Here is a 25,693-nt window from a genome sequence, read left to right on the forward strand (position 1 = left end):
GAGAGAACCCAGGAGCTACCAAGCAAGTACATGAAAGTCATGTACTTCCCTTTTAGAAAGAAAGCTCTTTTCTCCAAAAAGGCTCAGGGAAGATTACTTCCCTTCTATCAGAGGGACACCCAAACTTTTCTTTGGAAGAGTTCCACACAGGGGCTGGTGAGAAAATGTGTTCTGGCCACCTGTTTTGCCCATCTTTAAATTCCTGCTTGGCCCTTTGACCAGAGAGAACAGGTACATCTTCTTTAGCTGTTCCTCTTGTTCCTATGACTGGAGACTGTGAAGCATTTAAAGACCAGAAGAGTGATAATATATGTTTGTAATTCTAGAATGTTTGAGACAGTAAGCTTAAATGGGGGTTGTTAACTCCGTGGATGCGTATCGAGCACTTACTGTTTGCGGGCACTATCCTGGGCACCGGCAGAGGCGGGATATGAAGACGGTGACTAGTGCAATGAGAAATGTATTTTATATCATGATCAGGACACACAGATCCGTGTACTGAAAAGTGGAAGCAAAAGTTTGGTGAAATAAACTTTATGATGCCTTGCCTTGACTCTGTACAGTGCAGGCTAATTTTTTCTATTCTGTTTTCTTCTATCTAATTTTTTAAAACTCTGGTCACAAACCGCCAAACTGATTTCATGAACCAGAGATGGGTTTCTTTTGGCTTTTTGAAAAATTCTGGGTTGGGAGATGTTACCGATGCCATCGTGTGTGATGTCAGGAATACAGAGTGTGTCGGCGGTAGAAATCAAAATCTCCAGATTGCGCGCTTTAGTTTTTACCAGGGCCCTCTGGGACCTTTAATATCAAGTGTAGCTCTCTTAGAGACAAGTCGGGAAGGGTCCTGAGGGGAGTGCATCTGCCTTTTGATCCCAGCCAGACTGAACATTGTTGGGAGACCTGTATAGTTTTCCCGCTGGGATATCATTCACCGAGTTTAATAAAACTGACAAATTGACCTTGGGGGGTGAAAACATGAACATTTCAGTAATTTTGCGTTTTGAACCCAAATCTGCTACATGCAAAGGAAAGCGTCTCATATGGACAGAATTCTTCATCACTTAACCACAAGCACTTAACACGCAGAGAATATCATCTTTATTGAAACCCCTCATAGCTTAGTTTTACACCTAGTGATATAAGATGGATAAACATCTTTTCCCCCCATGTATTCACTGGGGAGGCAGGAAGAGCTGGCCATATCTGGGCCTGGGTGGAGCACTCCACAGTGTTCTGATAAAGGACCAGACCCTCCTTCCATTTTGTCTTAGAAAGAACACAGTTTCTCTCCGTTAGCCTGTAAAAGCCTGGATGTGGAAGATATAGTAGCATTTAGTTATTCAGGCTGTGTGGCTGTGGAGATTTTAAATCATTGGCCTACATATTATGGTTGAGATAAAATTTCAAGTTTACTTCTAGTAAGGGAAGGGTATGGGGATTTTGGATGTCAAGCATTAGAAAGTCCAACTCAGTAAATGAATGGGGAAGACAGCCGAAGATGGCCACAGCTTCTAGATTCTAATTTCTGGCCTTTACTCTCCACTGGGCTTCATTCTCCCTAATCTGATTATGGCCATTTGAATTGAGTTCCCTTGCCTTGAGCCTGTTGAAATTCATCAGATTGTAAGGTTTACTGTCTAATCTAATCCTGATATACCTGCTTCATTTAAAAAAAAAATTTGTGAACATTATTTTTGTCAATCTCCATGACATCAGTGGAGGCAAGTGCTGTGACCCCCATGATGAGGCTCAGAAAGGGTAAGTGGCTTGCCCAAGGTCACATGTAGCTGAGCTGAGCAGTAGGTGGGGTTTTGTCCAATTCATCATAGCTATTCTCTCTGCTGGTGGGTATTCATAACGTAGGAGAAAATCCTGGAAGAGGAATAAGTGGCTGCTGATTCCCTATAGAGCTCTTCGGTTTTCCTGTTTCCTACCAAGAAAGGTAGGCTCAGTTGTCCCGTGTCTGCTCCAGGGGTGGAGTGTCCTTTGCTCCCAATGGCTGGTGGTCAGCATGCTTTTTTTCACAGGTCAGCTGCATCAGAAAACGAGGACGCAGCGCCGTCCCTGGGGTTGGCTTCAGTGCAAGTTGGCTTGAACCCAAGGAGGAGGTCACTTTATACCCATCTGGAAGCAGCCATAAGGTAGGAGTGGCATCTCATTACGTAATGTGCACCTGGCATGGGGGCCTTGCTGTGTCAGTTCTAGGGAGAGATTGGATCCTTTCCCCACCCCATCAGCCCTAAAAATTACTGTCTTCATTTCAGGAGGTAAAAGGGGATATGCTTTGACCATAACATTGAAGACCACATTGGAGATACTACTTTGATGAGTCACATGATGAGTTTGGATAGAGAAGGAGAAGTAGTTTCCCAAGATTTGAGCAAAAGGAATTTTTGCTTTAAGGATTTGGTGTCAGAGGTTGTCAAATAATGGTTTTCACTCTGGTGAGGAGTTCTATTTCTTAAAAATGATCACACCATACTGGAGAGCTGATTGACACGGTGTTAGGGTTTTCTCAAGAAAGTATGGAACAGTACCAGCTAGCTTGCTCTCCCTCTTTGCCTTTCCTTTATTTTCCCTCCTACCCTCCCTCTCGCCTTCCCTCTCTCTCTCCTTCCTTTCCTCCCTTCCTTCTTCCCTCCCTCCCTTCTTTCCTTCTGAGTCCTCTGGCTGAATGGCTCTGTGTGGAATATCTTTTATTTCTTTGTGGAAAAAAGAACACAGACGCTTGAGGGAAGGGCAGGGGCTCCGCCAACCTTTTGTTGCCACGTGGCCTTCCTTAAGCTGAGGAATTGTTCCCTGCCTTTGCTGCAGTCAGCCTGGAGGCAGGGGCCAGGCTGAGCCTCAGCAGGATCCAATGGGAACCTGGGAACCGGGTCGGGGAGAGCCAGCGCCACCTGTGAGTGCAAACCCGTGGCTTGTCTCTGTGTGTCCTGTTCTGCTCCCTTGGTCCAGGGAAGCTGACAGACTGCAGCTTTGTGTCCCCTCGGCTCCTGGCCCCACCTCTCTGCTGCACTTGGAGGCCACCCATCTTCCCTTGCTGTGTTCCTGGATCTTAGCTATCACCACCGAAACCAGCTTCTCTGATGAAAGGAGGTGGGTGTAGAGAAGCAATTAGAAAGTTGTCATTCTGGTTTTTACCTCGGGAACTTGGAGCCTATAAAGAGCAAAGCTTTGCATGTTAAGAGAATTCTGAGGCTAACTCCAGAAGGCTGGCATTCCTTCCTCTCAACTTGTCCTCTGCGGCGTGAGGAGACATTAAAGTTTTAGGAAGTTTCAGCTGCTGTTTTTAGGATTTCAGGAGATCCTTCCACCTTTTGAAAGACAATGAGACATTAAGACCAAATGGTTGCTTCAGACATATTTGACTGAATCAAAACAAAGGAAATTGGATGGTATTAAGAAATACATTCATTGTTCCTTAGAGTCTTTGTCTCTCTCTTATGAGCATCACCCAAACAAAATCCATTCCCTTAGTTGTTACTGGCAGCAATTGTACCTCCTTCTGGAGTTTGACTGCTGATAAGTGGATGACAGCAGGAGTCCTTGCTTTCTCCTCACCTGCATCAGATTAAGCACCAGCCTTATGGGCTGGAGCCTTATGGGGTGGCTGCACCCCCCGAGTTGCCCAGAACTGCCCTGTTTTTTTATTATTGTTAGTGCCACCTTTCACTCTCAGAGGAGTCCCCAGTTAGAAGATAAAGTACGGTGATTTTAGTTATGTGGCACAGGGGTTCAACCTTAGAGAAAACAGAGGGGGCGAGGAAGTTCTAAGTACAAGGACACATGGCACATGGTCATGGTGGTCGGACCCGCTTGACAAAGATACTATGGATGTTCTGAGTAGAGTTCCAGGAAGAGCATTTGAGCCCAGGTTACATGCACAGCTGCTTTTGACCTCTCTGTCTGAAAGGATGCATTTAAAATCTGGTATTCAAGTCCTGTTCCCTCTTTAATCAAATACTTCCCAGTAAGAATACCACTCGAGAGCAGGTGGAAGAAAGTGAAGGCTTGGGCACAGAGCCATTCATTCCCCTCCTATCCTCTCTCATTTCTTCTTTTCTGAAAAGCCATAGATGGGAGTGAGGGCTTCGTAGTCCAGCAGACCATTGTCACAGCTCCATTTGGAGAAGCGTGAAGTGTATCCCTCATCTTTCAGTTTCTGAAGGCACTTTCAATTCTGGGGTTATGTTTTGAACCTTTGGTAATGGCTCAAAATACATGTTTACCCCCACTTATTTTTCTTTAGGTAATTTTTATGTTTACCCCCACTTATTTTTCTTTAATCTTACCCTGTAGGTAAGATTTTTAAAAAGTCCTGTATCTCAATGGGTATATAGAATGCCGCTGTGCAGTAAGCGAGGGCCTTTTATAGGGACTCAGGCTTACATGCAAACATGAACAGCTCTGGAAACGGAATTTTGCAGACATTGTTGTAGACCCTCCAGGAATGAGACTGTTCGTGACCCCTTGTCTGTCAATCATATGAAGGTTCCTGCATTCATCTTAGAACATCATTTCCCCGGAAAGGGCTTTTCTGTATATATTGGCTCAGTGAGCATCTATGGTCAATGTCTCTCATAGCCCCCACCCACTCTGAGACTTCTGGAGTTTTTCCCATATCTGAGTTCTCTGCAGCCACCAGGTCACTACCCTTTAAGATCCTCATCCTTTTTTTTTTTTTTTTCTTTTTTTTAATGTTTATTTATTTATTTTTGAGAGAGAGAGAGAGAGAGTGCACGTGGGCGCACGCACAAGCAAGGGAGGGGCAAAGAGAGAGGGAGGCACAGGATCCAAAGCAGGCTCCAGGCTCCGAGCTGTCAGCACAGAGCCTGACACGGGGCTTGAACCCATGAACCGTGCGATCATAACCTGAGCCAAAGTTGGATGCTTACCTGACTGAGCCACCTAGGCGCCCCTAAGATCCTCATCTTGAGCATAAGATGAAGAACTTTAGTAGCATTCCACTTTTTCTTTTTTTTAAGTGGGCTTCACTCCCCTCCCATTGCAAGGTTCAACTCACAACTGTGACACAGACCTGTGCTGAAATCAAGAGTTAGACGCTTAACTGACTGAGCCACCAAGGTGCGCCGCTCCCCCACCCCCCCTCCCCACCAACATGCCACTTTTTAAAGCCCATTTCAGGTCATCCATGTACCAGCCTTTCTCTTCATATGTGTCAAAAGTAAATGCTTTTTTTTTTTTTTTTTTTAAATAGGATGCAAAGTTCATTTATGATTCCAAAAAATCCATAAACATTTTAAAGTTTCCCATAGAGGAACCATGGCACATAAATGTCTTCTGACAGAAGGCCATCCAGAATTTTAAGGCTGATTTGCAAGTGAAAACCCATGTTTGTGAAACATATAATCCGAATGCATCATTGACAGATGTGTGCTCTGTGAGGCTCCGGCCTCCGAGCCTAGAGTGGAATGGATTGCTCGGATCCCTGAAGCACATTGTCTGTGAATGTTCACTTCTTTTGTGGAAAAGCAGTGTGGAAAAGTGATGAATTCATACCAGAGGCAACACAATGCAGGGGGCTTCTGGCCTGTTGATTTGTAAAGTCCAGGAAGGGCAGTGAATCCTTTTGGGATTCAAGTTACTCTTACTTAATATTTGTTGATTTCCCTATTATGTGTCCTACCTTAACATTGTCTGGACAGATTGTTATTTAATGATTTCCAAAGTGGTAGTAAAACTTTTTTTAGCGGGAAGATCATTCTTCTAGCATAATCTGACATAGTATTCTTGTACAAGTATTGGACACTTCATGTATTTGGCAATATAGGTAGGATTCTGGAACTCATTAGTTCTTAAAAGAATGACGGGGCGCCTGGGTGGCGCAGTCGGTTAAGCGTCCGACTTCAGCCAGGTCACGATCTTGCTGTCCGTGAGTTCGAGCCCCGCGTCAGGCTCTGGGCTGATGGCTCGGAGCCTGGAGCCTGTTTCCGATTCTGTGTCTCCCTCTCTCTCTGCCCCTCGCCCGTTCATGCTCTGTCTCTCTCTGTCCCAAAAATAAATAAACAACGTTGAAAAAAAAATTTAAAAAAAGAATGAGATAGTGTGTGTGGCATTATTATGGAACATAATCCAATCATTTCTCTTTTCCCTGTAGGTACATGGCTAAGCCCTGGACACCGGCCGCACCTTATGCAGGATTCCACAGTCCCCCCTGGTGAATTCTTGATGGATTTCACTCCTGATTGCTGGCAATTCCTGGGCAGGAGAGATGGCCCTGATCAGGCTGGGGTTTGGAAGGCAGCATCTTTGTCTGTTAAGGAGGAGGAGTTTCTTGCTGTCGAAACTCATAGCCGTTGTCTTTGCTGTGCTTCTATTCTGCGAATTTTTAATCTATTACTTAGTGATCTTTCGATGCGATTGGCCTGAGGTGAAAACTCCAGCCCACAACAGTGGACAAGAGACTCTGAAAGCCATGTTTTTGGCTGATACGCACTTGCTTGGGGAAATACGAGGCCATTGGCTAGACAAATTACGAAGGTAGGAGCTACAGTCAGAAATCTTTCTGATTCTGAATCTTTCTGGTAGAGAGTCTCTCTCCATAGGTCAAGGTACTCATTAGTTATTTTCTTCTCAAAGAAAGACACATGGGACATGGGACTTTTCCTTAAACATACCATTTGCTGAGCATCTGTTATTTATAAGGACCCAGAATTTGGAAAGCAGGTCTGGGTTTGAGTCTTGTGACTTTGGACAGGTTACTAGGGCTCCTCCAAGCCTGTCTCTGCCTCCTTGTTAGTAACAGAGACCTTATGGGCTGTATGAGGAAAATGCCCACAGTAAGGTCCAGCACATGGGTATGGCCGGTCAAGGTAGGTTTCCCTTTTCTCCTGGGCAGGGGGAGAAACAGAGCTGGGTTGGTGGTCCTCTCTTGCAGGCAATGGTGTGTAGTTTATGATTTTATTTTTTAAAATTATTTTTTATTTTTTTAATGTTTATTCTTGAGAAAGAGAGCATGAGCAGTGGAGGGACAGAGAGAGAGGGAGAGACAGAATCTGAAGCAGACTCCCAGCTCCAAGCTGTCAGCACAGAGCCTGATGCAGGGCTCAGACTCATGAATTGTGAGATCATGACCTGAGCTGAAGTCAGACACTTAACTGACTGAGCCACCCAGGCACCCCAATGGTGTGCAGTTTTTAGCCTACTTGAGCAGATATGTGGCTTTCACCCTGGGGAGAGGATCAGGTCCTGTCTCTCCCACTTAGACCTGCCTAGCATAATCCATCTGCTTTCCCATCAGAAGGCTTTTTAAAAAATTGAGCTGTGATACAGTACACATAACATAAAAGTTACCATCGTAAACAATTTTAAGTGTACATTTCAGTGACATCAAGTACATTCATATTGTTGTGCAACGATCACTGCCAGCCGTCTCTGGAACTTTTTCATCTTCCCAGGCTGAAACTTGGTCCTCATGAAATACTGACCCCTCCTTCCCCCTCCACCCCAGCCCCTGCAGCCACCATTCTACCTTCTCTCTCTATGGATGTGTCCACCCTAGGTTGCTCATATAAATGGAGTCATACAGTATTTGTCCTTTTGTGTCTGGCTTATTTCACTTAGCATGATGTCTTCAGGGTTCATCCATGTTGTGCATGTGTCAGGATTTCCTTCCCTTTTAGGGTTGCATAATATCCGTTGTATATGTAGGCCACATTTTGTTTCTCCATTCACCTGTTGATGGATACTTCCACTTTTGGCCATTGTGAAGAATGCCCACCGAAAGGCGACTGATGGGGCTTTCTACCCCAGGGCATCAGAGCTCTCTTCTTGTCCTTGGTGGCGCACTACCCTGCCCCCTTTTCCTCATCATGACTGCATTTGTGCAGGTCTTTAACCTTTACTAGGAGGAATATCCGTGAGCACTTCAGATATGGATGAACCTTACGTTGGGGGTGGGGAGGGGGTGAGATGTGTAATGTCCTTAGAGGTGAGTGACAAAGACGAGACAAAAGAAGGAAAGATGGATGGGGCCTTCCTTCTTTACTCAGAGTTTTAAACCAAAGGAGGCATGAGATAGAGAAGGGCCAGGGTGAGATTTCCTTGGGCTTCATTTGGGTTTTACCAGTTGAGCTTTCTTCCCTGCCCTCCTGCTGCTGCTGTTTCTAGGTGCTTTCTTCTTCAGGGTGACTAACATTCAATCAAGAAAAACTGAGAAATGAATTTTGGGAGGTATCTTGAGTGAAGGGGTGCACCACGCAGCAGTTTACATGGGGCCTAGCCAGTCTTCTCTGACCCCAAATTACCTTCCCCTATTTATGTGCCCCAGGATGTCACAGTCCCCTTGGGTAGAGGAAAAACAGCCAGGAGGATGCCTTAAAAAGCAGGAAGAGTTGGAATCCTTAGGAATAGGACACAGGTCATAGTTGGTCAGGGAGAGGGGAGGGTGGGTCAAGGAAGCACTAACATGTTTGAACACCTATTGTGTGTTGGTGCTGTGCTGGGCACTTTACAAATGCTATCTCGTGTAGGGGCGCCTGGGTGGCTCAGTCAGTTAAGCATCCGACTTCAGCTCAGGTCATGATCTCACGGTTCGTGACTTTGAGTCCTGTGTCGGGTCCTGTGCTGACAACTCAGAGCCTGGAGCCTGCTTCGGATTCTGTGTCTCCCTCTCTCTCTGCCTCTCCCCTGCTTGCACTCTCTCTTTCTCTAAAATAAATAATAAAACACTAAAAAAAACACCAAACCCCAAAACAAAAAACAGATGCTATCTCATTTAATCCCATAACTGTCTTATGAGAGACATAGGTTTTATTATTGCTGTTTACTAATGAAGAATAGAAATCAGAGAGAGTAGGCAGCATCCTCAAAGCCACACAAGTGGTTAATGGGTGCAGCTGGAGTGCCTGTCAGGTTCTAGATCCCCAGCTCTTTTCATTTACTTGTCTTACCAATGGGATGATTTCTTGGATGTCTGAAGTCTCTAGGATTTACAGTTTTGGTATTAGCTAGTCTGATTCTCTCATTATCTCCTCCCAATTCTGAAGGCACATAGGAAGTTGAGGTCCCTTCAAGAAGAAAGTGAAACTTAAGCCAGATGCTATCATCTCCTTGGTGTGATGCAAAATCAGTCTATGCGAGGCATCTTTGGAAGCTGCGTTAAGCCCTCCCTGACCTCTTGGGCTGTCATGAGGGATGGCTTCTGGGGTACAGTGTGTGTGGGGCCTGATCTGTGGGTGTCACATAGGGGGAAGTCAGCCTTTAAGATGTGTGGGTGGGGCAGTTCAACTCCTGGGGGCTGTTGTTCCTCACATTTAATCAGATACGGACTCTGACCCTTCCAAGCATGGATGGGAAGCAGGGGTGGGGCCATGAAGGAGAATGGGGCCGTTCAGTTTCCTTTTTAAAATTTTTATTCTTAAATATTTATTTGAGAGAGACAGCGTGCGTGTGCTAGTGTGCGCAAGTGCGGGAGGGGCAGAGAGAGGAGAGAGAATCCCAAGGAGGCACCACGCTGTCAGCGCACAGCCCAATGCAAGGCTTGAACCCACGAACTGTGAGGTCATGACCTGAGCCAAAATCAGGAGTCAGACGTTTAACCAACTGAGCCACGCAGGTGACCCTCAGCTCACTTTTTAAATGGCCCATAAGACAGATCTGGGCTCTCCTAAGAAACAGACTGATGCTGTGCTTTTTCCTCTTGGCCTCAAGGGAGTGGCAAATGGAGAGAGCCTTCCAGACAGCTCTGTGGTTGTTGCAGCCAGAAGTCGTCTTCATCCTAGGGGACATCTTTGATGAAGGGAAGTGGAGCTCCCCCCAGGTAGGACCCTATGATCCGGGCACCCTCATCCCATCCTGCTTTCAGGGTGCAGCACAGGCAGCCCAGAAAATCCATGAAGCGGTATCAGTGAGAGTTGGAAGTTTTGCTTACTACCAATATTAAAAATGTATCGTCTATCTTGAAGGTCATTAGGATCTGTAACCTAATGTTGTTAGCTCAGAGCCCAATGTGGGGCTCAATCCCATGACCCTGGGATCATGACCTGAGCCCAAATCAAGTCAGATGCTCAACTGACTGAGCCACCCAGGCGCCCCTATGTTATTCTACCTTTAAATGTTATATGTTAAAGTGAAGTCTTTGTAAATGTATTGAAGGACTCTCTATCCAGCATATTTCTCTAGCGTGGACCTTATTTAAAACTTTTAGGATAAAGTTAATTACTATTCAACTAAGTATTGTCTTCCTAGTGTTTGTCCAAGTGATGTTTTTAGGCTTAATAAAAGTCAGAATGATACAAACCTAATTCTCAAGCTTTAATAGTTAAAGCAAATGTCAGCAGAGTCTTGAAATATTTGTTGGATTTTGTCTTTCCCCCACATCCCATCCGTTCTCATTCCCACAGTTGTAACCATGGGGAAATGCTAAGATGAGGGATGTACTCATCCTTGTCTTGGTTGAGACACACGAATTTGCTTGGCATTTCCCAAGAGCCTCTTCTTACAATGTGTCCAGATCTGGAGTGATTATCAGCCTTCAGTCCATGGTTGGGCTTCGGGGGTTCTTTTCAGGGGATCTTAAAACAATGGATGTATGAATCAAATATCTTGAGGATTGCCATCCAATGTTTTAATACAGGGGAATATCATTTAAAATTTTTTCAATGTTTATTTATTTTTGAGAGAGAGAGAAAGAGAGACAGAATGTGAGTGGGGGAGAGGCAGAGAGTGAGAGGGAGACACAGAATCTGAAGCTCTGAGCTGTCAGCACAGAGCCTGACGTGGGGCTTGAACTCACAAACCATGAGATCATGACCTGAGCCGAAGTCAGACGCTTAACCGACTGAGCCACTCAGGTGCCCCTGGGGGAGTATCACTTAATTAAAAGTTGGCATCAGATTAAATAAAATATTAAGTCTTAGAAAAAGAAGTATGACATAGAATTGGAAATTCTAAGTTCTACATTAGCTCTATGAGCATCTGATTTGGACAGGGTAATTAACTTATCAGAATAAGGAGCATGTATTTTTAGCCACAGGGAAGAGAGGTTTCTGTAGCTCTCAGCAGTGACCTGTTTTTCCCACAGGCCTGGGCAGATGATGTGGAGCGGTTTCAGAAAATATTCAGACACCCACATCATGTGCTGCTGAAGGTGGTTGCTGGCAACCATGACATTGGCTTCCACTATCAGTAAGTAGTTCAGTGAAGCATTGCATCCTGAGGGCTCTCATTAACTATACCTTTAAACCTACCATTCTGGTGAAAGCCTTACTTATGCTGTGTGGGGGACATTTGTTGCCCTTGAATGATGTAAGCCCGGGAGTATAAACTCCACAAGGGCAAAGATTTTTGTCTTGGCGCTTGTACACCCTTAACAAATCTCTGTTGAATAAATGATTTGTATGTGCCCTTGGGGGATTCTGACTTGAAACTTACATTTAATGACCAATTGTTTTCTTTGGGACTCAGAAAACAAGACCATTTACACTTTTGTAAATGGCATTTATATAGTGCTTATGATGTGCCAGCCTGTTTTAAGCGCTGTACTTCCTTATAGTAACTCATTTAATCTTTCTGATGGTCCTGCTATTTTAACCATTGTGCTGGTGAGGAAACTGAGGCTCTGGGGACTAAGTCACTTGCCCCAGTCTTTACAGTCAGTCAGTGGTGGAGCTGAGATTTGCACCTGATAGCCTGGGCCAGCTGGAGCTCTCACCTCAAAAAGCTAGTCTGGCACTCAAATCCTGAGTTATTTCTTGTGTTTATGCTAAGTCTGAAGAGGTCCTAAGATGGCTTGCTCTGAAAAATGTTTCTTTTTACAATTGAATGTAGGATGAGCACATACAAAATAAAACGATTTGAGAAAGTTTTCAACCCTGAAAGGCTGTTTTCTTGGAAAGGAATTAAGTGAGTATTATTTGTGAATTAAAAAAAAAATTTAATGCTCATTTATTTTTGAGAGACAGACAGATACAGAGCATGAGCAGGGGAGGGGCGGAGAGAGAGAGAGGGAGACACCGTATCTGAAGCAGGCTCCCAGGCTCTGAGCTGTCAGCACAGAGCCTGATGTGGGCTTGAACTCATGAACTGTGAGATCATGACCTGAGCCAAAGTCTGACACTTAACCAACTGAGCCACCCAGGCACCCCTATTTGTGAATTCTTAAGAAGCCCTTCAGTCCTTGGAAACTTAATTTTTTAAGGGAACTGTCTTCGCCTGCCACACCGGGCTCTGTGTGGCATGGTTTACGGTTTCTGATGAAGGCACCACAGGCCTCATCCTGCCTGATGGTCACTGTCAGAGTCACCAGCCCGGTGGACCAGCCAGTCTCTGACTTTGCCTAGCCACCGAGGGCATCGTCTGCCTGTGTGCGGTGTCTCTGGGTGATAGAGATTCCATCAGGCCACTTTGTAGAGGAGTATATTTCATTTGTTCAAAATGTACTTGTTTCCCTTTATAAAGGATACTATTGACATCATGCTATCCCAGGATTGGGTGCAGGTGTGTCTACTGGGCTGTGTAGCTGTGTGCCCCACCCCCACGCCCGTCAGCCTTGATCTGTGGACCAAAGTGTCCCAGTCCTTTTGTCTGACCACAAATGAGCACCTGCTCTCCTTCTGCGTGGCCATTTTTGTGCTGTGTCTGGACCCTGTCGAGTCCGTGTGTATGTTTGCAGCACAGTGGACGAGACCATACATGGTGTTCTAGTTGCAGACCTAGTGGAGAGAGCAAAGGTGGGAGAGGAAGGCTCTTCCTCTTTAGGTCATGGCCCCCATGGGTTTCCAGCACTCGTGACTTTGGCCGTGATAGCTCACTGGGCCCGTCTCCAGAGATGATCTGTGACACTCCCAGAGACCAGGTCGGGGGTTCTCTACAAATGCTCGCTCTTTCCCTCCCTTTGCCCATAGGACTAAGTTTCTAGTAGCGTCCTTTCCTGAGTCATATGAAGACTTGACATAGTTGTAGTTATTTTTCCCTTGGGAGTAGAGTTTAGGAAACTTGAAGTGCACTGACCATATTTCAGATCGTTTAGTTAGCTCCTTCTCACTAAAATTCTTTAAATTTCAAGCAATCTTTACTGACAGGTGCCTTCTTCACGCCCAGTTGATACGTGTGTAGGAGATGAAAGCATATTTAATGGGAGTCTATAAAAATATAATTAAGGTAAAGTGGTTGTAAAGGGCAACCAAAACTGACTTTATCATCATCCTAATTTGGGATTATCCATACCAGTTAGCTGTGACCTGCAAATCCCCTCCCACCCTGCCTTGTTTTCTGAGTGTGCAGATGTTAGCAAATGTTGCCTGTGGTTTGCTTTATGTAATAATAACAGTATCTAACATTGACCGCGTACTTCCTAGTGGCAGGCTTGGTGGTAGTATTTCATTCCGTCCTTACCACAAGTCAGTGGCATGGGTGTGCTATTATATCCCTGTCTTTTCACGTGGTCAGATGCGAGGCTCAGTGGTAGTCTGACCTCAGAGCTTCTGTAATCTGGGATTTCTGGAAGTTCAAGGTTAAAAATCTTCTTATGATGTCTTAGACTCCACTCCCAGTATACTGCTGTTTTGTTTTCTTAACTCGACTCGTACCTAAAAACATAGATTAGTCGAGTGGAGATTTAAAGCTGTTCTGGGGCATGTTTCTTCACACTATGGGTGCTTTCCTTTTGCTTCATGGGAACAGCATTGTGAGAAGACAGTACACGGGAAGCCCAGTGGCCCTGACTCTCTGCCTCCTCCCTCTGTCTCAGTTTTGTGATGGTCAACAGTGTTGCCCTGGAAGGGGACGGCTGCAACCTTTGCTCTGAAGCAGAAGCTGAAATTATCGAAATTTCTCACAAACTGAATTGCTCCCGAGAGGTAGGAGAGCATCTGAATGCACAGGTGCTTCTGTTCTGGCATCTTCTGCGGTGTGGTTGCTGCACTTTGTGTTTTGTCCACCTCTCAGTTCCCTCTTCCCTTCCTGCTGGGGTTGCTGGGTTAACTGATTCCTCCCCAGCAGGAACATCACTCCAGCAGGTGCACAGATGAGCAGCTGCTGCCGGCGTCAGCCCCGGTCCTTCTGCAGGTGAGCGGGGAGAAGGTGGCTCTGCATATCTGGTGGACCAACCAGGGCCTCCTGGTCACATCTGACCGTCTCTAAATCCTGGCAGCATTTCCCCCTTTACCGGAGAAGCGATGCTAATTGTTCCGGGGACGATGCCGCACCTCTGGAAGAGCGGGACATCCCCTTTAAGGAGAGATACGATGCACTTTCCCGGGAGGCCTCACAAAAGGTTTGCTGTGGACCCCGATGCCCCCCAACAGACAGACAGATGGCTGTCACAGTTAGCCACCTGAGGGCGGAGGGCAGGGCTTTGGCAACATCAGCTTTTCCTATCACCCTTTTGTCCCTCCCGCACCCCACCCCCAGTACTTCAACTGCCTAGTATCAAGTTAATGAACATCCTCAGCTTTAAAAAACTTTATTCGAAGTTTTTTCCACCAATTTAAAGGTATTTGGAAATGTGAATGGAACTTAGAGTTAACTTTGGGGGCTTAGGATGTGCTGACTTGTATGTATTTATATAATACAAATATGTATTTATATATTACACAAATATGTATTGTATAATACTTAAATTATAATTATGATATATCAGTATATGAAAATATTTTTGTTATTTTATAAATAAAACATAATGTAAATATTTATATCATATAAATACATATTTGTGTAATGTATGATATGCTGTACTATGTGATAAGATACAAATATATTTATAAAATACATCTACAAAAATATTTATAAAAATATAAAATCTGCAATGAGAAGGATAGATTTTCCCTAAAAGCTCGAACTTAACTTTTGATAGGATTTTAAGAAAAAAATGAAGCACTCTACCAAGTAGGGATTTTATATTTATGTTACTGAATACGGGCCCGGATGGGGCTCTGTCAGAGCACTAACCAGCTATCGCTGTCCCCCGGGTGCGGTAGCTGCTCTGGTGGCTCCGGCCGCGGCTGGTCCTGAGCGGCCACACGCACAGCGCCTGCGAGGTGCTCCACGGGGCGGGGACCATGGAGATCAGCGTGCCGTCTTTCAGTTGGAGGAACAGAAACAACCCCAGTTTCATCATGGTAATGTGGACGTTTATTTTCATCTGAAAGCTTTCATATAAGTATTGACATCAACACAGTAATCAACTATTTAATTGCTGCGATCCGTAAACACATACAAAAGCTGTAAATACAAACTTCCCCTGCTCCACACGTGCACTTAGTTTGATACACTGACCCCTGTCTAAACACCTCCCTGGGGACAAATAAACATGGCATTGCTCCTGTAGGGGGCGGGGCGGGGGGCATCTTACAGAGTGTTTCCTCTCCAGGGACAGCACTGTTCTCAGGTCTGAGCCTCTGCGTTTTTAATTTTCTAAGGAAACAGGATCATGTCTTCATTAGCCATACTCCATCATCTTGTCTTAGGTTCCAAACGTGCCCATTTGCTCTGGCAGAAAAAGGCTACGGCTCTTGTAAGTTGACTCAAGATGTTTCAGTTAGTGGCCACCTGGTGTTTATTTTACCCAGGTCATAATGCTTTTATGTCAGGTACTTTTACTTCATGAAAAGGTGGGGAAACCCTCATGTTTTCAGATTCAGAGTAAACGAAACCATTCCCCAGTATCGTTCCGCACAGCAAACATGTCTACAGAAAAACCCATTGAGGTGCCCCCGGCACATGCATTTCTGGGTAACAGGTTGCTTACTTTAGCATCGAGCGCCATGAGAAATGGCCTTGTAGTCACTCCCCGTTTCTCAATGGCCACTTACATAGATCTCCATGCCTCTTGTATCTCTGGCACGTATGCCCACTGCACTTTAGAGGAACCCATTGTGCCGGGGACTGGTTTCAACGGAGAGGTCAGCTCCACTCGGCACATTGGGAGCCTCCACGTTGTGTCTCCAGTCAGTGCTTGGGGTGGGTGGCTGGCTCGTGGAAGCTGTGCCCCGCAGTCTCAGGGGAGGAGAGCCACTTCCTGGCCTCACCTAAGAGGACCAAGAAGGCTGCGTCTCCTGTTTTGTCTAAGACTGGTGTGTTGGTGCTGCGGCAGGGCTCTCACTGCAGCATCACTATTCTCATTTCCTTTCCAGGGCATGTTGACCCCCACAGAGTACGCCCTTGCCAAGTGCTACCTCCCCTACGAGAACACCGTTCTGGCCACATACTGTGTAGCAGTTGGGTTCCTTGCAGTCCTCATGTTAGCTCACTTTAAGCTCCTAGCCTCGCCTCTTCTCTTTGGTTGGAACTTGCTCAGAAAACTTAAGACAACGTAAAGCGCAGGAGACGCTTTTGCATTTCGTCACAAATAACAAAGGCAGGAAAACTGAACTCTGGGTAGTGCTCATGTGAGAAGGGGACAAAGCGGGTGGCGGTCTTTACACCCATCACAGGAACTGTAAATCACGGATGCGAACTCCTGCAAGGATAAATAGTTGACTGTACTGTTCTCATGCTATAACAATGGAACGTGTACTCTACAACAAGTCTGTTTTCTCATTTTATCAAATATATGTATAACCAAAGATCATGTCTGTACAATATGTAAAAGCTATTAAAGTCTCACTTGCATGCACTATGCTGTCTGTCCTTCCCCAAGATGGAGCTGGCACCTGGGATTATGTACGCACAAACACTGGGCTTGCTTCTGTCCCCCTACGAAGTGGGCCTCAGACTCCTATATATTATAAAGCTATGCACTTAAAATAAAAGTACAGACGCCACAAGCAGGAATATATTGTTTTCACAGACTTTTGTGCTTCTGTGCTCATTATGGAATCAGATTTTTAGCTAGATGTAATTTTCTCTCCAGCAGGCCAAGCTGTTAAATCTGAATTTAATGTCTCTCCGTGATCAAAAGAAACCTGACAAAGAGCTGGGAAGGGGCTTTTGGTCCTTAAAAATAAATATGTCTTGATAATTTGAAACCAGGTAAAACGTGTTCTTTTCCAAGAGTCCAACTCTGTGTTTGAAGAGGAAGTTGAGTTACTGCTGAGTGATAACATATATAACAGTATGCAGCTTTTGCTTTTTGTGCATATGGGGGTGTGTGTGGCTCTTCGGTTCACATTTTATGTGGAAAGTGCAATGGAAACACAGTAATTTCTACTTTATGTGTCTTTATGTGTCTCATTTCAGATCAGGGTTTTATGAAACAGGGAAGAGAGGTCCAGGAATTTAGGGATGCTGACATAAACGGTGTGCTTCTTACACTGACTGTCTACAAAGTTATCCTTTCATTCATGGAAAAGTAGTATTTCAGTCTGGATGCATTTATAAAGGATTACAAAATGCCTACTTATAGAGTAAACTTGACAATACTAAAGACTAAAAGGAAATGAAGTCATGTCAGCGAGGCTGTCACCTCTGGGTTTGTATTGTTGAAATCCACCTTTGGCCATCTTTGCAGATTATCTCGCACCTAAGGCAATGACCCTCAAAGTTGTGGCTGTGGGTAGAATATGAAGCATCACCGCTATCGCGATTCTTGCTTTCTAGATACTGCGCTGTACGATAACTTCTGACGCTGCATTTACAAACCTTTCGAGTGTGAGAAACAGCCATATATTTTGACTTTGTCTTCCAAATAAAGGTTGTGTAATATTTCTTCTTGAGAGCAGGCAAATGGAGATGCCATCCTTTGACTCTCTTGGGCTGGACACGAACACAGACACCTGTCATCTTCTTGCTCTTTGTTTACACTGGAAGCTGTGGCCCAAGTAAGTGGTTCGAAAACTTTGACTAAAGGGAATGGTTGACCTATTTCCACTCAGGGAACTTGTAAAAAGTCTTTAAATAGGAAAATAATCAAAAGACATATTGTCTGGAGGAAAAAAAATCCTTGGTTCTTGAAAAGCTTGTGATGTTGGTACAAAATTATTTGTAAGAGGTGAATGATTAATGTGGATAATTTATATATATATGCATATATATATTTAATCAAAGATATTTTTAAAAGCACTAACCTGAAGAATATCCTAAATTCTACACACACCATTCTCTTTTTTAGAGCAAGCAGCAGGTAATGTTGACATTTAGCGGTTCAGCACGATAAAAACACGTTTCTTTTACAGATACAGCCTGATCGAGGCACAAAGATCTACAAGGATTTTTGAGTAATTATAGAAAATAATATTACATTTTGTGGTCTGTACAGTTATAATAAAGCAGCAGTAAAACAACAACAAGAATATATGAAGGGAGACTCTTGTCCAAGCATATCACACTCTAGAGAATCATGTGTAGACAGGACACACTTTGCAGTGGTGAATGTAGTAGGTTGTCTGCTCAGAGTAGGTCTAACTTAATGCCTGAGGTTGGCAGCGACTCAGATATGATTGAAACGGGTTTCTCTCCACCCTGTGACTTGGGGTCTAGCCTCGCTCCTGGGCCAGTGCAGCTCGGGAGAGGTGGCCACTTGCCCACGCATGCGGCTCACCGCCTCATACCCCTGCCACTACAATCATGCCTGATAAGTCAGAAAAAAGTGTCATTTCTCCCCCCTTTATCAAGTTCCTGCAGAATCAAGAAATCACTGAATGGATGACTGAAAGGGGCCCTCACCCAGAGGGGTTTCACTGCAGCACCACCCAAGTGAGAGTGCTGGTTTGCAGCGACACAAATTGGTGGGGTTGGGGAGGCTGTGGAAGGTTGTGTTCAGTGAAAACGAAAGCTACAAACCAAACCTGAGGGGAACAGAGGTAGCCAGAGGCTTGGTGGTCACACAGGTCAGAACAGGACAGGGCAGCAGCTGGATGAAACCGGGAACTCCCTACTTTCTACCATGGCTTAGGGCTGACAGACAATCCTGGAATAAATGTTCCACCTGGTGGGGTGGCCAAGGGAGGAGAGGCAGGTGGAGAGAAGGTGCCAGAAGGCGCGCCCACCTGCCCCAGGGCTGCCTCACAAGAGTTCGTACTGTTTGAGGTGCATCCTCTGGATGATGTCACGGCAGTCATTGAACACTCTGCGAATGTTCTCGGTGTCCACGGCACAGGTAAAGTGTGGGTAGCAGTAATGTTTGCCGTCCCCTGTCGCTGTGCTGATCCTCTGGAAAAAAAAAAAAAAAGCCATCTATGCTGTGGGACCCTGACCACCACGTCCAGGGGTACATGGGAACACTGCTGCTACTCCATTAATTCTTGGAGAAGAATTTGGGCAATACTTTGATCAAAGATAAGAGGAGCTGGGATTGTGACTGTTTAAATACTGAATACCCTGCTGGAAACTCAAAGAACGTCACACTTACCTCTGGCCACAGAAGCTTAGTGTTCAGTTGAGAGAGGACATATATTTAAAAGACAGCCTCTCAGGGGTGCCTGGGTGGCTCTCAGTCGGTTAGGCATCCGACTTCAGCTCAGGTCATGATCTCACAGTTAGTGAGTTCGAGCCCCGCGTCAGGCTCTGTGCTGACAGCTCACGGCCTGGAGCCTGCTTCGGATTCTGTATCTCCCTCTCTTTCTCTACCCCTCCCCCACTCATGCTCTGTCTCTCTCTGTCTCTCAAAAATCAATAAACATAAAAAAAATTTTTTTAAATAAATAAAAGACAGCCTCTCAAGTCAGGGTAGAATTTTCCGGAAATAAATGTCAGTCCCACACCAGCACTGTCCAATGGAACTTTTTGCACTAATGGAAATGTTCTGTATTTCCCCTGCTCTTACGGGAGCCACTATCACTGACGCAACAGAGACTGGAGTTTTAGTTTTAATTTTAATTAACTTAAATTTAAATATCCACATATCACTAGTGGTTCCATGTGGATGGCTCATCCGTCCTACTGAGCCCTCCTCCACTAACAACTTGAGCATTTCCTGGGGCGGGGTTTGGGGGGGGGTCCCCTGGTTAGTAGTGGGAGGCTTCATGGGCTTTCTCCCACAGGAGAAAAAACATGACTGATGAGGATTCAGAAGGACATCTTGGAGGGATACGCACATGTGCATTGGGAAGTCAGGTGAGGCAGTGTGGAGAGAGGCTGCCATGGGCTGAATGGTGTTCTCCCCCACCAATTCCTGTGGTGAAGCTCTAACCCCCAGCACCTCTGAGTGTTGACTGTATTTGGAGATAGGATCTCTTTTTAAAGAGGTAATTACGGGGCACCTGGGTGGCTCAGTCAGTTAAGTGTCCAACTTCGGCTCAGGTCATGATATCGTGGTCTGTGAGTTCAAGCCCCACATCGGGCTCTGTGCTGCAGCTCAGAGCCCGGAGCCTGCTTCGGATTCTGTGTCTCCCTCTTTCTGCCCCTCTCCCGCTCCCTCTCTCTCTCCCTCCTTCTCAAAAATAAATAAGCAGTACAAAAGAAAAAAGATAAGTTAAAATGTGGTCATATGGGTGAGCCCAAACCCAGTAAGGTCCTCATAGGAAGAGGGGAGATTGGGACACACACACACAGGAAAGGCCATGTGGCGACACAATGAGAAGACACAATGAGAAGGTGAACATCCACAAGCCAAGGAGAGAGGCCTCAGGAGAAACCAACCCTGTTGACATCTTGATCTCAACTTCTAGCCTCCAGAATGGTGAGAAAATAATGTGTTAAGCCCCCAGTCGGTAGTGCTTTGTTACGGCCTCCCCAGCCAGCCAATGTAGAGGTCACATGGAGCTTTCTTCATAGGTGCCCACAGGGATCCCCGGACGTCCTCCTCGTCCCCGCTCCCATCCCCTTTCTTGCAAAGCATCTTGGGAATCAAGATGAGACCCCTGCTGGGCTGGGGTAAAGATGTTCATCAGGTTATGAACCTCCTCCTGGGAGCATAGACTTATTTTTAGCAATAGTTAGGATTCTCTTGAGCAATTATAATTTTTAAAAAACTTAAGGACACTGAAACGTGTAGGGTAGGTATCTTTATAGCCCTAGAACATGGGGAGGAAGAGCTGTGTCACACGGAGTGGGCGAATAGGTAACAGGCTTTCTTCTGTAATGATCTGACCAGTCTGTCCCCGCCTGGGGCAACAAGAATGTCAGGCAGAGTCATTACAAAGGTAGTGGCCGTCTGCTTATCTCTAAACACACTGATTTTCACTTTAAATGTCAGCAATAAGCTTGTCAAGGAAAACTGGGCAGTTCCAGACTGTGCTTGATTGGGTCCCCTGGCTGTTGCCCATCTCTGAGGTCCCCTGTCAGGAGATGATGTTCAAGGTAAAAGAAATCAGAGGGGAGCTCATACAATACCAGGAAGAGAAGCCCGATTAAAGCATACAGGCTTCTAACAGATGCCTAAGGCATCAAGACACAGGGTGCCACTCATGCTTACCACCTGCTTTAAAAAGGTCTGATGACGCTTGCCCCAGAGGACTCTCTGGCCCAGGTCTGGGCGTGGGCTTGCAGGTGGTTTCCAGTGTGAGGGACAGGACAGCTTGACGGTCACTAGGGGAACACGGGGGGCTGACCATCTGGCTCTCCCTCCTCCTGGCTCCTTGCCCCTTTCGTTCTGAGTTCCTCCTGCTCTGGGGATGAATTGGGCCTCCCTGTCTTGGGAGGAAGTGACCCTGACTGGGACAAACCTGGTGGTCCTTGCCCTCCTCACACAATGACAGTTAAGGAGAACGCTCAGACAGCATGTGGCTCTTTCTTACAGAGGGGTCTATCTCATTATGCCCTTGCCGTTCTCTCCCCAAGCCCACCTTTACCTCCTCAAGGCCGGGTCCCCCCACAGACCTCTCCCTCTCCATGTACGGCCTCTATTCCCCACCCCATCTCAGGGCCTTCTATCACCAAAGTTATTGTTTCGCCCAAATTTGCTCCCGTCCAGATTCGATACTGTTAACCATTTCTGTAACCTGCCCCATTGCCTTCTAGGTCTGGGGTTAGGGCTTCCAACTCAAAACTCCTCCCACGACTCACTGGCCCAGGCAAATTCCACCATAAAAAAAACCCTAAATCAATAACCCCTAGGCGTTTATTTCCCTGACTTGCAAACTGCATACAAGCCAGATTTCTCCCATTGTTAGAGAATCAAAGGTTTCTTCCCAACATCAAATGGTGGTGGCACTAAATGCCTCATAGGCACACTTAGTTAACTTTTAGTCCTCATTAGGACAGCTTTTTATGTGTTTTTATATTTTATGGTCTTGCAAGATGTTCCTCCAAAAGGAAGCCTGTGATAAACTACAAACCGATTTACCTTATCCAAGAGATTCACAAGGCACACGGGCATAGCAAAGGTTCTAGAAAGTCTGACAACGGAGAAACCTGTCTCACTTGATTTATTTCCCAGATTTACTCCTTGCAGAGCCCTTGCCCCGTGCTACCTGTTAACCTCCTGGGGAATACTGTTCCTCAGAACTCACCCTGGGGACTTGACTTCTTATCCTTGTTACTTTCTCACTCAGTATAAGATTTCAGGAGGCAACCGATGGGGGCCCATGGTGGGAATAGGATAATAAGGTTCCCCTGAGGAGTCAGGAAGGCACCTGATCCCCGTGGAAATGTCAGGCAGACTGTGGGACCGTCCCTGCTGCACACTGGGCCGATTCTCACCTCTCCAGAAGCACACAGTCCACGTATATATAATTCTTTCACTTTTTATGTAAATTTGAAATCATCTCAAAATAAAAAGTTAAAAAAAAGAGAGAGATCTGAATTTTTCTGAATGTCTGAATTAGCCTCTTAGTGGTGAGTGCATGAAAGGGGGAGGGGCACCCAGTGTGGGTGCTGGTATTTCAGACTCTGCTAAAGGCTTCTTTCCTTTTAGGAAAACACAAGTGAACACAGTCTGGTGGGGGTCTCAGTGCCATTCTCTGGGGCCTTGTGCTGTGCTCCTTGTTTTTGCTTGGGCGCTGTGTGACCTGAGGTGAAAAGCCCAACCTCTCTGAACCCCAGTATGGTCAGTGGTGAGATGAAGTAATAATTCCTTCGCCTCTCATAATTTGGGTGGAGATTAAATCAGATCATGAAAGGGTAAGTGATATGCAAATTGCAAAGAACAATACAACTCTAAGGAGGTAGGAAAGCAAAGAATAAAACTGCTTACCAAAAACAGGTCTCGGATAAAGAACTTGGCTCGTGTAACTTTGGGATCTTCTCCTGCATCTGGTGTTGCTGTAAAAATTACAAGTGGAATTTTGTTTAGGTGATGAGAATACAACTCTATGGAAAATGGAAGAGGAATTACAAAGTAGGGCTGCAGTGCACTCACAGCACTAAAAGACACTCAGAGCAAAGCAGAACGCTGAAATGTAACTTTATTTCTCTCATTTAGCAGCTGATGAAAGTTTTGGTTTTGTTTCTGATGATGGGGGATGACTCCCACTCAGAGAAAATGAAAGCATGCCACTGAACACTGACCAATCCCATAGCTGCCATCCCCTTCAGAGCTCCCTTGAGAGAGAAGGTTCCAGGGGCTGAGGTTTTAGCAGTGGTTGTGCTCATCCGGTCTGCATTCTCTTAGCCTTGTTCCCTGGAGACCCTCCCCTTCACTGTTCCTACCACGGAGCCCTTCTGTGAAATTGACTGTAGTAACCTGATTCTTCTCCCGTGCAGATTCCAAGTTCCTAAAATCTCGGCTTCCCTGCATGGTCTCATCGCTCTTTTCTTTCTCTATTGCAACTACCATGATTATATGATTATTCACGCTGAGCAGGTGATGGGGAATTCTACAGATGCTGAGTCCGCCCTGATCTGGAGACCTGCCATGCTTAACCCAGGGCAGGTGCCTGGGCAGGTTCGGTGCAGAAGGGAGGGAGGAGCAGGCAGAGAGAGGAGCACAAGATCCACTGAGGGTGTGTGTGGGAGGAGCACAGGATCCACAGAGGGTTGAGGGTTTGGAGCACAGGATCCCCTAAATGTGTGTGGGAAAGGAGCACAGGATCCATGGAGGGTTGTGGTGGGGAACCTAGCTTGTAATATTTTCTGGCCGGGTCACGTGTGGCCTCAGCTTGTGGTGAGATTAAGTCTGTGTTGGTAGGGATCACAAACAGAGTTGTGGTTGTGTTTCAGAAAGATTTTGGCAGCAATCCAAAGACTGTTCTGGAAAGTTGAGTGAACAGAATAAGGAAGCCTGGGCAGGATGCTACCTTGACCAGATCCGGAACTGAGAAGAGGGGAAGGAGGGCCCGGACCAAGACAGAGAGGAGGGAGAGCACATGACAGTGGATGCTTCAGTGTTGACTGTCCAGAGTGTAGGGATGGGAGCCTGGCTTGCTGAGGGCCGTAGTCCGAGATGAGAGGGCAATGCAAGCCGAGCTCTGCTGACTTCTCTTACACCAGGGGCTCAACACTAGACTGGCCAACGTTAGCACAAGGATGAAGAATTTTCTTCACTTCTTGTCTAAGTTTCTAGGACAGTCCCTTTCATTCTGCTTTATCTAGCTGGGGGTTCAAATTTTAGGAAGTGGTAGCATTTCACTGCCAATGAACCCCTCCTCCAAGGTGGGCTGAGAACCGAGGAGCCGCAGTTGGAAACGGGGTGTGCCCCGGTCCAGGGCTTTAGCACTGAGAGCCCCCTGCCCCTGAACCCCACACCTGGTCGGCCAGGCCATCCTACTGGTAGCCAAAGTCATCGCTGGGCCGTGGTGGCTGGAAGGGTGGGCTTGGGCATGAAGGTTCAGAGGCTGCCTCGTCTTGGCAAGCTCTACCTGAGTGACCTTGAACGACTGACTACCTCTCTCAGCTCACTTTCCACAGGAAAACATGCAAATAACAAACTTCCGCGTAGGGTTACAGTGAGAGTCAAGGTCGACGTAAAGGGCTGACACAGTGCCAAGTTCAGGACAGACCCAGCCAAGACACCAAGAGAGAGTACTTAATAGACACACACCCAAAAGTGCCCTGTCTTCTCCTGCACAGTTTGAATGGAAAGTCAAACCCCGACAAATGGAATCCTAAATAGGACATTTTAACACTCTAGCATTTGAAGGTGGGGGCTGCAGTCCGGGGAGTTGATGCAAATTAATTGAATTTCCTAAATTTTCATCACATCTGTTGGAACTACAGTTACAGGGCTAATGAAAAAATAACCAAATTTTTTCCTGAGTCAGAACTGGTTTTGAAATCTTACCATCTTCAGGAACAGTATAATTTGCATACTCTGGGAAATAATCTTCAATTTTTGATTTCCCCGCCAAGACTTTTTCTGCCAGCATATCCTGTTTGTTCAAGAACAAGATGATAGAAATGGTCCGTAACCACCTGAAAAGAGAAATAAACATACAAACTTCACATCTGCTAGTACGTGAAAGTACCTCTAACAGAGGAGGTACTCAGTGACAAGAACAGCATTTCCATCTTCCTGAAATGTACAGGATCTAGGATGATTTGATGTACCAATCTTGTGGACCCCCACTCCATCTGCATGCAAGACATTCTTATAGTAAGTAAACCTTATAATAAATAAATACAGTTAATTTAGCAGTTCAGTCTTTTCTAATTAATCTTTACTGAGAATATAAACTTACTGGTACCAAAGCTAAGGTTTATTTATGGAATAAATACACCCGGAGTTTTACTAAGAAAGGGTCAGATAAACTAGAAGTTAGAGCGATAATAACAATAAAATACATGAGTCATTAGCTAATCACACAGAATGTAATTTGTAGCTGGCTTGAGTCAGAACAGGCCGAATTTCTCCAGAGGTGGAGCAGGTTGTTAACCAGATATCGGTCATGACCACTGCATTGGACAAGTTAAGGGGAGGGGCTCCGTTACAGTGAAGGAAAGGTTCTCTCTCATTGTTTTCCTAAACAGACATGAG

General features: G+C 45.7%; 2 protein-coding genes across 15 annotated transcripts in view; one reads left to right on the forward strand and one right to left on the reverse strand.

The window, feature by feature from the left end:
- The window catches only part of MPPE1 (metallophosphoesterase 1), a 54,237-nt gene extending 37,657 nt beyond the window's left edge, over positions 1-16,580 (forward strand). For 6 of the 10 annotated variants that reach the window (XM_027068458.2, XM_053206744.1, XM_015079624.3 and 3 more), the window contains 10 exons: positions 2,031-2,144; positions 6,122-6,504; positions 9,676-9,784; positions 11,048-11,151; positions 11,794-11,868; positions 13,715-13,823; positions 13,963-14,031; positions 14,117-14,239; positions 14,943-15,083; positions 16,098-16,580. In XM_027068458.2, coding sequence (XP_026924259.1) covers positions 6,236-6,504; positions 9,676-9,784; positions 11,048-11,151; positions 11,794-11,868; positions 13,715-13,823; positions 13,963-14,031; positions 14,117-14,239; positions 14,943-15,083; positions 16,098-16,280 — 1,182 coding nt within the window. In that variant the 5' untranslated portion in view covers positions 2,031-2,144; positions 6,122-6,235 and the 3' untranslated portion in view covers positions 16,281-16,580. The remainder of the gene's footprint in view (positions 1-2,030; positions 2,145-6,121; positions 6,505-9,675; positions 9,785-11,047; positions 11,152-11,793; positions 11,869-13,714; positions 13,824-13,962; positions 14,032-14,116; positions 14,240-14,942; positions 15,084-16,097) is intronic. The other 4 variants (XM_027068462.2, XM_053206747.1, XM_027068463.2 and 1 more) reach the window with 4 other exon arrangements.
- A 680-nt stretch (positions 16,581-17,260) lies between these two features.
- GNAL (G protein subunit alpha L) overlaps positions 17,261-25,693 on the reverse strand; it is a 150,412-nt gene continuing 141,979 nt past the window's right edge. For all 5 annotated transcript variants that reach the window (XM_027068454.2, XM_053206743.1, XM_027068456.2 and 2 more), the window contains 3 exons: positions 25,001-25,131; positions 22,976-23,043; positions 17,261-19,053 (listed from right to left, as the gene is read on the reverse strand). In XM_027068454.2, coding sequence (XP_026924255.1) covers positions 18,907-19,053; positions 22,976-23,043; positions 25,001-25,131 — 346 coding nt within the window. In that variant the 3' untranslated portion in view covers positions 17,261-18,906. The remainder of the gene's footprint in view (positions 19,054-22,975; positions 23,044-25,000; positions 25,132-25,693) is intronic.

The sequence above is a fragment of the Acinonyx jubatus genome, chromosome D3, assembly GCF_027475565.1.
Source record: "Acinonyx jubatus isolate Ajub_Pintada_27869175 chromosome D3, VMU_Ajub_asm_v1.0, whole genome shotgun sequence".
NCBI classification, from domain to species: domain Eukaryota; kingdom Metazoa; phylum Chordata; class Mammalia; order Carnivora; family Felidae; genus Acinonyx; species Acinonyx jubatus.